At 43.4% G+C, this 12,407-nt stretch overlaps 1 protein-coding gene across 3 annotated transcripts in view; it reads left to right on the top strand.

The window, feature by feature from the left end:
* mmrn2a (multimerin 2a) overlaps positions 1–12,407 on the top strand; it is a 53,211-nt gene that overhangs the window by 20,472 nt on the left and 20,332 nt on the right. For 2 of the 3 annotated variants that reach the window (XM_043678713.1, XM_043678711.1), the window contains exons 4-5: positions 4,447–4,524; positions 11,171–11,335. In XM_043678713.1, the coding sequence (XP_043534648.1) occupies positions 4,447–4,524; positions 11,171–11,335 (243 nt within the window). The remainder of the gene's footprint in view (positions 1–4,446; positions 4,525–11,170; positions 11,336–12,407) is intronic. The other variant, XM_043678712.1, reaches the window with a different exon arrangement.

Here is a 12,407-nt window from a genome sequence, read left to right as displayed (position 1 = left end):
GAGCACCTGATGCAGTAAACTAGGTTGGAAGAGAGGCAGGTGAACCTCTGTCTCACCTGGAAGAACTGTTTGGGGCCCTGGATGGAGGTGAGGGGGGGTTGGTGTATCAGCAGGTTTTGCATCTTTTCCGGTTGCGGGGGAGGTACCTGGGGGTTTTGGGGGGGCGGTCGGTGGGGAGAGTGGTGTGAACCACGGACTGTCAAAGGGAACGGTCCTTATGGAAGGCAGTGAGGGGTGGGGAGGGGAAGATGTTCTTGGTGGTGGGGTCTAGTTGGAGTTGGCCGAAGTGTTTAAGGATGGTGCATTGGATGAGTGCCCATGGCCACCACCTGGATTTGGAGGAAATGGGAGGAGTTAAAGGAAATGTTATTGAATGTGAGGACTACCTCGGCGAGGCGGAAGAGAATGCAGACTTCGCCGCCGCTTCCCATTCCTTTCTGAATATTCTCCTGCCACCACTCCATTCCCACCAACAGAAATATGGCGTCCCTCCAGACACCCTGGCCAGCACATAGGCTGAATCAGGACTGCAGGACTCCCAACCTCCTCCACACTCTGGGCAGCCAATTAGATTCATAAGAACAAGGAGGAGGAGTAAGCCATTCAGCCCCTCAAGTCTGCAGTGCCATTTAATATGATCATGGCTAATCTCAGCTTAGACTCAACTCCACTTTCTTGCCTGTCCCCCATAACTCTTTCAACTAATGAAAAACCTGTCTCTCCCCTCCTTAAACTTACTCAGTGTCTCAGCATCAGTCAGCCTCTGGGATGCTGTGCTTTGCCAGATTTATGACCATTTGAGAGACATTTGGTCAAATGATTAACACTGGGGTTTTCTGTGCTGTATGACTCCATGTGTCCACTATAATTGCTCTTTGAAATGGGCTAGTATGCCATTCAGTTGTATAAAGAATGATTAATTCCAAGAAAAATAGCCCAGTGTAACCTTCTGAGGAGAATTAGAAGTGTCTTTTTCAAGGAAGCATAAGGTAGACAGTAAATGTGTCCTTGTCTCTACCCACTTCCTGAGAACAAAATTTAAAAATGACTGTTGCAAGCCCAGAAATACAACCCAATCACTGCAACAGTGGGTTGCCAGAGTGCCAATCACCAAGTGATTGTTAGTGGCAAAATGCACCAACGCAAACTGGACATCACCGAGACACACCTCTGCCAGTCCAGGAAAATACAAGATTTCCCCTGGATACAGCCTTGTTCGAAGAACCAGCATTGGATCAGTTAGAAACATAGTGAGAAATACTGTGCAGGATGTAAGGATTATTAGAGCTGTGTACAACACAAAGTATCAAACATACACTAGAATGTACAACTCGAAGACTAACTGCATTAGCACAAAATTGCTTTGAAGTCCATTGGATATTTAAGATGAGAAGAGGAGCAGGATTTGTACAATTAATGGTAGGGTCTTGGGTAATGTTGTAGAATGAAAGGACCTAGGGGTTCAGGTACATAATTCTTTGAAGTTTGCATCACAGGTAGACAGCACACTTGCCTTCATTGCTCAGACCTTTGACCAGAGGAGTTGGGAAGTCATGTTGAGGTTGTACAGGACATTGGAGAGGCCTCCTCTGGATTACTGTGTGCAGTTCTGGTTGCCCTGCTATATGAAGGATATTACTAAGCTGGAGAGGATTCAGAAGAGATTGACCAGATGTTGCTGGGTATGGAAGGTTTAGATTAGATTAGATTTCCTACAGTGTGGAAATAGGCCCTTCAGACCAACATGTCCACACTGACCCATTTCCCTCTGACTAATGCACCTAACACTACAGGCAATTTAGCATGGCCAATTCACCTAACCTGCACATCTTTGGACTTTGGGGGGAAACTGAAGCACCCGGAGGAAGCCCACGCAGACACGGGGAGAATGTGCAAACTCCACACAGACAGTCATCCGAGGCTGGAATCTCAGCGCCTCCCTGGCGCTGTGAGGCAGCAATTCTAACCACTGAGCCACCGTGCCACCCACAATAAGTTATAAAGTTAAAGTTATAAAGAAAGGTTGGAGAGGCTAGGACGTTTTTTTCACTAGAGCATAGGAGGTTAAGAGGTGTCCTTAGACAGCTTTATAAAATCATGAAGGTATAAATAGGGTTAATGGAAGGTGTCTTTTCCCTAGAATGGGAGATTAGAGCTCTATAAAATCATGAGGGGCATAGATAGAGTTAATTGTAGGGGTCTTTTGACTAGGATGGGGCATTTCAAGACAAGGGGGTGTATTTTTAAGATGAGAGGAGAGATTTAAAAAGACATGAGGGATAATTTGTTTTATAGAGAGGATGGTTCACGTGTGGCATGAACTTCCTGAGAAAGTAACGGGATCAGGTACAGTTACAACGTTTAAAAGACACATTTAAGTTCATGAATAAGAAAGGTTTGGAGGGATATGGGCCAGGAGCTGGCAGGTGGGACCAGTTTAATTTGGGATTATGTTCGGTGTGGACTGGTTGGACCGAAAGGTCTGTTTCCATGTTGTATAACACTATGAAACTTCCCAGTGGCTCTCCGCACCGACAGTGGCCAGTTCCAGAGCTGGGAGCAGGGCTTCACGAAGAGTGACAGCACCTCCTCCCTGCAGGAATATTACAGGAGTCTACAGATACTCGGTGGAGGAGCTGCTTTGCTGAAACGACCCTTTTATTCAAAAAATTAATTTCCTTGCCAGGGGCATCATCCTCTGAATAGCCCAAACAGTGACTGCTTTTGCACCCTCAGCCCCACAGGCAGGGTCATGCTACATGTAACTCCTGTAACTGTAGCCTGCCCTTCAACACAAGTTCCAGGCTGACACTGCATTGCAGCACTGACAGAGGGTTGTACTGTCAGAGGCTGTGGCTTCCTGATGACATATTAAACTGAGAACCCTCTCTGCACCCTCACATAAATACAGAAATCCCTGCGGGACCATTCCAAAGAAGTGTGTGGGAGTTTGCCTTGACGTTTTGATGAATATTTACCCCTTAATCAGTCCCCAAACCCAGAATTTCAGCTCTGTAAGGGGCTGAAAGGTTAAAATAGAAGCATGCCTGCTATGACGATGTCAGAGGGACTTGGTGGGAGAGCTGGTTGTTTAAAACAAGAGCCACTTTTCATTAAAATCAGGAATTGGTATCCTCGACCCTGTCAGACGAAGGGGGCCTTGTATGTCCCACCTCCCTCCCAAACTTGTAAAGGATGATGGGGCAGCAAACCTGGGCCACAAATAGCCCCATCCAACATGATGCTCCACAGACCGGATTGTTCAGATGGCAGTAACCACGGTGCTGTCCCTGGGATCTTGCTGTGTATAACTTGGCTGCAATACTTTGTGCACTGTAACAGTGAAAAATCTTCATAAAATCCACTGGTTGTGAAACACTTTAGGGGTGCCTAGTGGTCTTGTGTGGTGCTATATAAATTCAAATCTTCCTTCTTAATGCAAAAATATTAGTCGTTTTGCAATTTTGCTCTCTCGCTCACGGGATGAGGGCATTGCTGGCCGGGTTAGCATTTATTGCCCATCCCTAATTGCCCAGAGGGCAGTTAAGTGTCAACCAATTGCTGTGGGTCTGGGGTCACATGGCCTCACCAGCTAAGGATGGCAGATTTCCTTCTCTATGGGACATTAGAGACCCAAATGGGTTTTTATTCCTGGCAAAGATGGTAGGAACTGGCACAGCCTTAGGCAGACCTGAGCCATCTGCAGCACAAAACTGGAACACAGGGGGGTGCTAGTGATCAACTGAGACCGGAAATGCCCCATTCATATGGACCAACCAGTGGAGACCTGAATACAGAAAGCGCTCTGGCTCAGTTCCTGGCAGGAGGGGAGCTGGACAATGCACACACAACTCGCCCAGTCCGAAGGCTGAGAGAGTTTGTTCTTCTCTATGCAGACTCTCTGATTCACTTGGGCCTTCTCTGTAAATTGTCACCAATAAGCCAGCAGACTGGCCATACTCCTGTAACTTGCAGGGCTATCGGCCAAAAGCTGCAAAATGGGATTAGGTTGGGAGGCTGTTTTCTGTGACTTCTCTGGTTCTACAGATCTCCAAATGTCCTCCCAGTTGTAGCTCTTGTCACACCCTGGGAGCATCAGATAATGACAATGCACGGTGGTTCACAGCGCCAGGGCTCCGTGTTCAATTCCAGTCTCGGGTGGACTTCCTCCGGGTGCTCCAGTTTCCTCCCACAGTCCAAAGGTGTGCAGGTTAGCTGGATAGGCCATGGTACAGCGTGGGTCTGTTTTGTTTCTCTCCAGAGGGTTGGTGCAGACTCAATGGGCTGAATGGCCTCTTTCAGCATTGTAGACTTTCTATGGTTCTATTGGAATTATATGACACACTGGAAAACATGCACCCACAACAGAAAACATAATCTGAATGGCATCACATGTACCATGTTGTAAACTGAAAATTATTCAAACAGTTTTGTCTATTCCTCTAGTGCTGAAGGAGCTGGTTGCAACAGGCTCTCTGGAGACGTTGGAAGGACAGCAAACAATCAAAGCATTCATAAATTCAAGTAAGTCCCAGTTCAGGCAAAACAAAAATGAATTTACATTAGAAAGACTAACTTTGTTTCTCTCTCCACTGATGTTGCCAGACTTGCTGAGTTTCTTTGGGGTGGGAATAGACTTGTAGCACAATGGTAATATGCCTACCTCTCAGCCAGGAGAGCCAGATTCAAGTCCTACCTATTCCAGAGGTGTGTAATACCATCTCTGAACAAATTGATTATAATATTTCCTCCCCCGTTGTAATTGGGTTTGTTTTGTTAATTTATGGGTGAATGAGCAATATTCAGCTCCATCTTTGATCCAGGTGACCAGGATTGGCCTCAGAAAGGAACAGCCATATTTGTCACTTGTTATCTGAGAAAGAGACAGCCCTGAGCTCTTCAAATTCCTGGGGGTTACCATTGACCATAAACTGAATTGGACTAGTCTTATAGATACAGTAGGCCTATCTCCCATTTACAATGCACAAGTCAGGAATATGATGGAATATTCTGCACTTGTTTGGATGGATGCAGCTCAAACAACCCTCAAAAAGCTTGACATCATCTAGGACAAAGCAGCTTGCTTGATTGGCACCACACCCACAAACATCTACGTGCTCCATCACTGACATCAGTAGCAGCAGTGTGTACCATCTACAAGATGTACTTGCAGCAACTTCACACACCTCCTTTGACAGCATCTTCCAAACCTGCAACTTCAACAAAAGTTGAAGAGTGTGGTGCTGGAAAAGCACAGCCGGTCAGGCAGCATCCGAGGAACAGGAGAATTGAGGTTTCAAGCGTAAGCCTGAACCGTTGAATCTCCTGCTCCTCGGATGCTGCCTGACCGGCTGTGCTTTTCCAGCACCACACTCATCGACTCTGATCCCCAGCATCTGCAGTCCTCACTTTCTCCTAACTTCAATAAAATGTTAAAGACAGCAAATGCTTGGGAACACCATGTTCCCCACTGTGTTGCTGTTCTATCATTATTACTGGATCAAATTCGTAGACCTCCCTCACGAACAGCATTGTGAGCAAACCAGTACCCCAAGGACTGCAGAGATTTAAGAAAGCAGTGCATCATGACTTTCTCAAGGACAAGTCGAGACAGGCCTGGGGGCTAGCCAATAACACCGATATTCCATGAACTATTTTTTTAAAAAAAAGGTAGATTGCCAAACAAAAGTGGTTTTGATAGACCTTTCAGAGGGGCTCATTTTAAATGGCAGAGCAGTGCAACAGGACCCAGCCCTTTCAAATTGGGATCAAAGTGTGTCCTCCAGATGGTGAAATAAGTCATAGCTCTAAATTGGAATCTGGCACATTCATACTTTACAACTCTTTACACTTGACATTTAGCAATCCTCAGTAGTAATATAACATGACATCGAACACACGGATGTCCCGAAGATCATGAAGCAGAGTTCGTTATTCCACCAGCGTCAGATCATTACAAACATGAGCGTTCTCCCCGTATCTGCGTAGGTTTCCATCAGATGCTTCGGTTTCCACCCACAGTCCAAAGACCTGCAAGCTAGATGGATTGGGCATGCAAAATTACCCCCAGTGTCCAGGGATGTCTATGTTACTCGCATTAACCATGGAAAATGCAAGGCTATAGGGTTAGGCCAGGGGGATGGGTCTGAATGGGATGCTCTTCAGAGGATCATTTTGGATGTGATGGGCCAAATGGCCTGTTTCCACATTGTAGGGATTCTATGGATGAAGGGAAATCAAGGTTAAACAAGGAGGTATTTAGTGTATTTATAAGGAGTTAAATCTGTGGCTTACATTGAGTTGAGGAATCCTTCTGCTCCTTCTTCCCCTGAGACCTCCCTCCCCTAAAGACCTTGTTTCTTCCAGAGAGGGTCTGATTGACTGCTCTGGCTGCTTTCCCTCACCATCACCAGCTGCTGCTGGAGGTTCAGTTGCAGTGATTCAGAGCATGAGTTATTTGGTTTGATGCCATATTTATAGTTGATGACTGGGCTAACATGAGAATGCTCATGCAAATTCCATGAAGACTGTACCTGACTCTGTGCAATGTTACAATATTAAATATTTTACATTTAAGATCACATACTATTTGACTGTGAGCAAGGACTAATATCTCGGAATGATTTGTGCCTGAAACTTGAGAGATACATAACTGATGCAAATTTAAGATTCAACTACAGCATCTACTACGCCGAGGTTGGATTTAAGAGACATTCTGAAATATCCATCGCACAGCAGAAATGGTACGGACCGTTGTGTTTGATTCATGGACTGAGAGGTTTTCTGGTTTTAATGAATATTCCAATCTGTGATCCCCTGAGAAGCTGCATAGTAAAGTATCAGATCATAAACCTATTTCAAAGGGAGAGTAGGAGGTACTACTATATCTGACTTGAGAATGCTGATTGGAGGACAGGAATTGAAAAATGTAGAAAGTCATTCCATTCCTCATTACTATCTTCCCTGATCTCCATGAGAACAAAATCCAAAGGATTAAATAACCATGGAAAGAATCCCAACAGTGCTAGTGTTTGTAGATATGTGGGTAGTAGAGCTTTTCCCTACTTTAAACTGGATGGGTATATGAAAAGGAAGGGTTCAGAGGGATACTGGCCACGTGCTGGCAAATGGGACTAGATTAATTTAGGATATCTGGTCAGCATGGATGGGTTGGACCGAAGGGTCTGTTTCCGTGCTATACAGCTCAATGACTCTACGGCTATGAACTGGGTCTACGAATGCTGAGAGTGGCTGCAAACCAACTTTGATCATTCGGAATTTAACACTGGTTTCCCCTGCTTTCAAACAGCCTTGCTGGATCCCTGTCACCAACTCAGTGGAGAGACAGAGGTTCGTCCTGTTGCTTTGTGACCCACACAGACAGTCACCCAAGGCTGGAATTGAATCCGGGACCCTGGTGCTGTGAGGCAGCAGTGCTAACCACTGAGCCACCGTGCCACTCTATATCATCAGTGAGAGTTTCCAGTGAAGCGCTGGTGGTATGTCTTGCCTCTGGTTAGAATGCAACACACACATCCTGTGTCAGGTGAAGTAAAGACATGCACAAGAATTTTTAGAGGAATGGCATTCTAACCAGAACTCAATAAACACACCGATTGAGATCCCATCTATCTTCCCTTGAAAAAAAAAGGAAATGACATCACCTACCTTAAGAAATCAAGTCCTGTAAATAGAGAGGCGGGACATACCACCAGCGCTTCACTGGAGACTCTCACTGATCATGTTACCTAGTCATGGTGATGAAATTTCTGAAAACAAACCTTCCAGCTCAGCGAGCTAACTTACATACATAAAAGAATAGGCTTAACTGTAATTCTACTGAAATCTTTAACAAAATAATATGTATAGAAACTACAGCCAGTTTACTGTTTCAATATATTAACATCCCATAAATACACCCTTGACAAAGGCAAATTCCATGAAATAGATTGTCTCACATGCAATCCAGCAGCAGGAAGAGAACACCAGTTTTTAACTGTAATAGAGAGAGGAATAAGAGCTTCCACATCCAGCTTCAAGACCCCAATAATTGCAGAAAGCTATATCTAAAAATCTTGGTTCTGTGGGAGCTTGACCCCACTCATTCAGGCTGCTTCTATTGTGCCAACATGTTTTAAAAGTCCAAGGCCTCTCAAGCTGTTTACTTTATTGATATTGAGCAGGCTGTCTTCATTAACGATAAACCAGGACAAAATATATCTCTTAAAGCTATAGTATCGCCATAATAGAAACAGAAAATATGAAAAGTAGGCCATTCAGCCCATCCAGATGGCTCCACCATTCAATAAGATCATGGCTGATACACCTCAAAGGCATTTCCTTACTCTAGCTCCATAACTTTGATATCTTTAATATCTAGAAATCCAGTACCCCTCGTGATCAAAGTACTTGCTGATTTGCTCTCCTAAATGGTCTGCTTAATTTTAAGATCAATTTAATAACATTAATATTTTTACAAATGGATTTGAAACAGGAGTGTTCAGGAGAGTTCTGGCTTGAATGCTGATCTGAAGAAGTCTCCCTTTGAGAGGGGTGGGAGGGTGGGTTGGAGAGAGAGAAAGTGAGAGAAAGAGAGAGAGAGAGAGAGACGAGCAGCCAGCAGAAACCATCCCTCATTGCCAGTCCCACAAACATCCCGAGGGAAACCTTTATTGTGTTGGCAGTATCGCCTGGAGACTGTGGCTACATATCCAGTCTGGTCAGTCACAGAATAAAAACAACAAATCAGCTCTTTGCAGGAAGCATGCTCTCTCCTCAATCAGGAAGTCCCGAGATTGATCCCATGGAATTCTCTGCAATTGACCGGAAATCTTGTGGCTTTCAATGCTTCTACTTGCTGGTTATTTTGAGACTGCTGAAATGGTTCAGCTCCACCCTCCCAGCCCCAGGCGACTTTTGGTTTAACTCACTGCTGAGCAGCTACCATTAGCCTTTCAATCTTAAGACTGATGAAATACAGAACTGTGTGTTAGGGCCCGGCCTGGGCAGGGCAGCACCTTCTGTACATTGAACAACAGCAACAACGGTGCTCCATTACTCTGTTCCCAGCAACAGGATTGAAATCAGCTCTATCCAACTTATATAAATTGTTAACACCTTATTCATTCGAGAAATGTCAATCCTTTGCCATTGCCTTGGTGTCCTCAGAAATTAAAGATTGATTAAGAACATTCCTGCCTGTGACCTGGGAGAAAATTCAAAGGGACTTGCAAAAAAAACCTTTTAAATTTTCTTTGGACAATTTTGTTAATTACTTGTAAAATTATCAGTGATCATTCAGGCTGTTTGCAGGGTAGTCAAGAATTATTTACATAAATAATGAAGTATTTACACGTTCCAATTAGTGCAGGAATTTTGGTGATAAATAGGGATGGATTGAGGGGCTAGGGGATATAAGCCTCAGGAATACCCTGAATTAGAATCATTACCTTCAAGTGATTATAACCTACCTCCCCACGTAACTATTTTGTTTATTCATTACTGACAGAAGTCTCTCATATGGTGCTTTATCATAGGCCTTTTTCTTAATTCCAGATCATTATATCACTTTAATTCATTATCTTGGGTTATCGCTTAAACAATCTCTGATAATGGTCCTTTTCCTTATAAAAAAAAACTTCAGCGACTTCTGCCGTATAATTTTCCTTCTGGTTCCTGAATGTCCTTTCATCAATTTCTAAATATTTATTGGAACAACTCGTTGCATTCTCAAGTAAGGGTTTATGCTACATTACGTGGGTAGGATAATGTTACACCTGTTGGTGAACTCAGTCAGATAATGAGCAGTGGGATGGTATCTAAACAGCTAAGGAAATCACCCGTGTGGTCTTGCTTACTGTTTAATAGTTTGGCAGGTGGATGATGATGCAGGCAGCTGGGAAATCCAATCATTGAGATTTTACCTTCTATTGCTATTATACCCTTGTTTCTCATTGATCCTGAGAGCTGCACCTAATTCAGCATAGAATCTAGTTTCACTTAGAACAGGAACAGTTGCTGTGGTGATTCTCGTCTCATTACAACAAGGGAAAAGGGACAATTTGTCCTCGTTCCTAGACCTGATATAGAGCCCAGAAGATATTCCCTCATAAATAATGTTGTATCAGTGACTTTGGGATAAGATCAATCAACTGAGCCCAAGCCGGAATCAATCTCTGGGCCTCCTTGTTCCATTCCATTGACGGGGTGCATTAGTAACCTATTCTGTGGAAACAGCATTTCAATGAGTCAATTGTCAAACAGCCTCCCCTGAAAGGGGATCTATTAAAATGAAAATTGCACCAATTAAAATAACCTTTTAGGATTTGTCATTGAGTAATTTGAGTCACAGCATGATCTATGTGTGCTTAACTCCATCAATAAACACATTGATTTAGATCCCATCTACCTTCCCTTGAAAAAAAGAACCAGAAATGACATCACCCACCTTAAGAAACCAAGACCTATAAATAGAGAGGTGGGACATATCACCAACACTTCACTGGAGACTTTCACTGACGATGTTACCTAGTCATGATGACGAACCGTCTGAAAACAAACCTTCCAGCTCAGCGAGCTAACTTACACATTTAGAATAGGTAACTGTCAACTCATGGTTCCTGAAGTTCTCGAGCAGAGGGTGGGGGTGGTGCATTGTTTCCTCTAGCTCTGGTGTAGATATTTTTAATCAAAGTTCAAAGTTGCTGGAGCAGGTAGTATGTGAACCTATACCTTCTGGCTCAGAGATAGAGACTATCACTGCCTTGATAACTTTGTTGTAGACTTATTGATGGAGATTATTCCTGCAATGTGTTAATAATTACAGTTTTATTCTATTTGAGACCACCAGGATAGCAGAGGATGAATGTAACAGGTCACAGAGTTTCTTGCACCAGTGAATTCCTATGTATTAATTACTTCCCAAATCTTTCTAGAGAATCATCAGAAAATGCTGAAAATACTCAGCGTTGAAAAATGGGGAGAAAGATAATGAAAAAGCTGATGAACCGTCACAGTCAGAAACATTATTTGTTTCTCTAATCACCGTGCTTGCCTGACTTGCTGAGTATTTCCAACATTTGCAGGGTTGAACCTGCGCAGCTCTTTGTGGAGCTCAGCAGTGTGATGCGTCTGTGCTGCCTGGACTTATGCTCTTTTCATTTTGCTGTAGCAGAATACATTACATCAAATAATGGTCTGCAGGGATCAGACTTGAAGCTGCATCTTCCACAGGACGATGTTTCTGCCACCACCGCCTCGACTCAGCCCTTCCAGGAACTCCTGAACAACCTTTCGCAAATTAATCCCTCGATTGAAAACAAGGAAAACAGAACAGGTACAGCCCAGCCTTAGTCTCTGAAACCTGAATGCCTATTGTGGTAACTGAAATACTTAAGAGCTGAAACCTTTGCTTCAAAACATAGAATAAATTTGATTGAAGTCTTCAAAATGAGACCACACTTAGAGTCTATTTCAACTGTGTAGATTATCAAGGGCCCAGGTACGTTGGTATCTCCAAACAGCTATGTAGATACCTCGATTTGCAAAGGATTGGTAGATTTTGGACCATGAGAGGATGTTGGAATTAAATTCTATAAAGAACTTCAAATAGATTTAAATAGATTTAAAGGACTCATTTGCAGAGTAATGGGGATAAAGTTGGAATTTGGGATTAAATGGAGCAGTTTTCAAGGAGCTGGGATAGAAGCACCAGGCCAAGTAGTTTCTTTCAGTAGCAAGTAGCTGACACATTCTTTCAGTGCAAGTTCACTGCAAGCATTCAAAGATGATCAGGTTGTGTTCTCCAGAGTATATGACTGTAAGCTGACACCAATAGATTTTACCTTCCAGAACAGTGTCACTGAAAGACAACCCATGAATAATGCTGTTTTTAAAAAACATTTTAAACCAACACAGCAGACATCACCCATGATTGCTCGCCTGCACCTCCTGGTGGCTGTTTCTCTAAACACCAAAACGAGCACTCATTGCTTAAATCAACTGCTTCTCATGCTGGAACTGTTCTGATGGCTTGTAGCATCCAAAGGGACTAGATAAAGGCTGAGAATGATTTTTCTGACAGTAAGTCCTGTAACTTCAAATCTGAACAAAGTGAATCACGCCAACAATGTTGTCATAGTGGGGTCAAAGGGCACTTTGATGCTTTGCCATGAGATGAAATGCAAATAGAAATAGGTTTAAAATAGCAAATGACATTATTGCTGCCTAGGACGTGTTCATTGAATGTCAGGTTCACAGTCTAGAGAGAAACTGAGTTTTTCTCGGTCCATATCATTTTAATCTCTTTGCTCACACAGTCAAAAGTGGATCCATAAATTTCTTGTTTTCTTTCCCCTCAGATGTTAGCGACAGCAACTCTCTATCCTTTTCTTCCCCAAACTCCACTA

This window comes from Chiloscyllium plagiosum, chromosome 38, assembly GCF_004010195.1.
Source record: "Chiloscyllium plagiosum isolate BGI_BamShark_2017 chromosome 38, ASM401019v2, whole genome shotgun sequence".
Classification (NCBI taxonomy): Eukaryota; Metazoa; Chordata; class Chondrichthyes; order Orectolobiformes; family Hemiscylliidae; genus Chiloscyllium; species Chiloscyllium plagiosum.
Note: the sequence above shows the minus strand (reverse complement) of the source record. Positions and strands in the feature narration are given on the sequence as shown.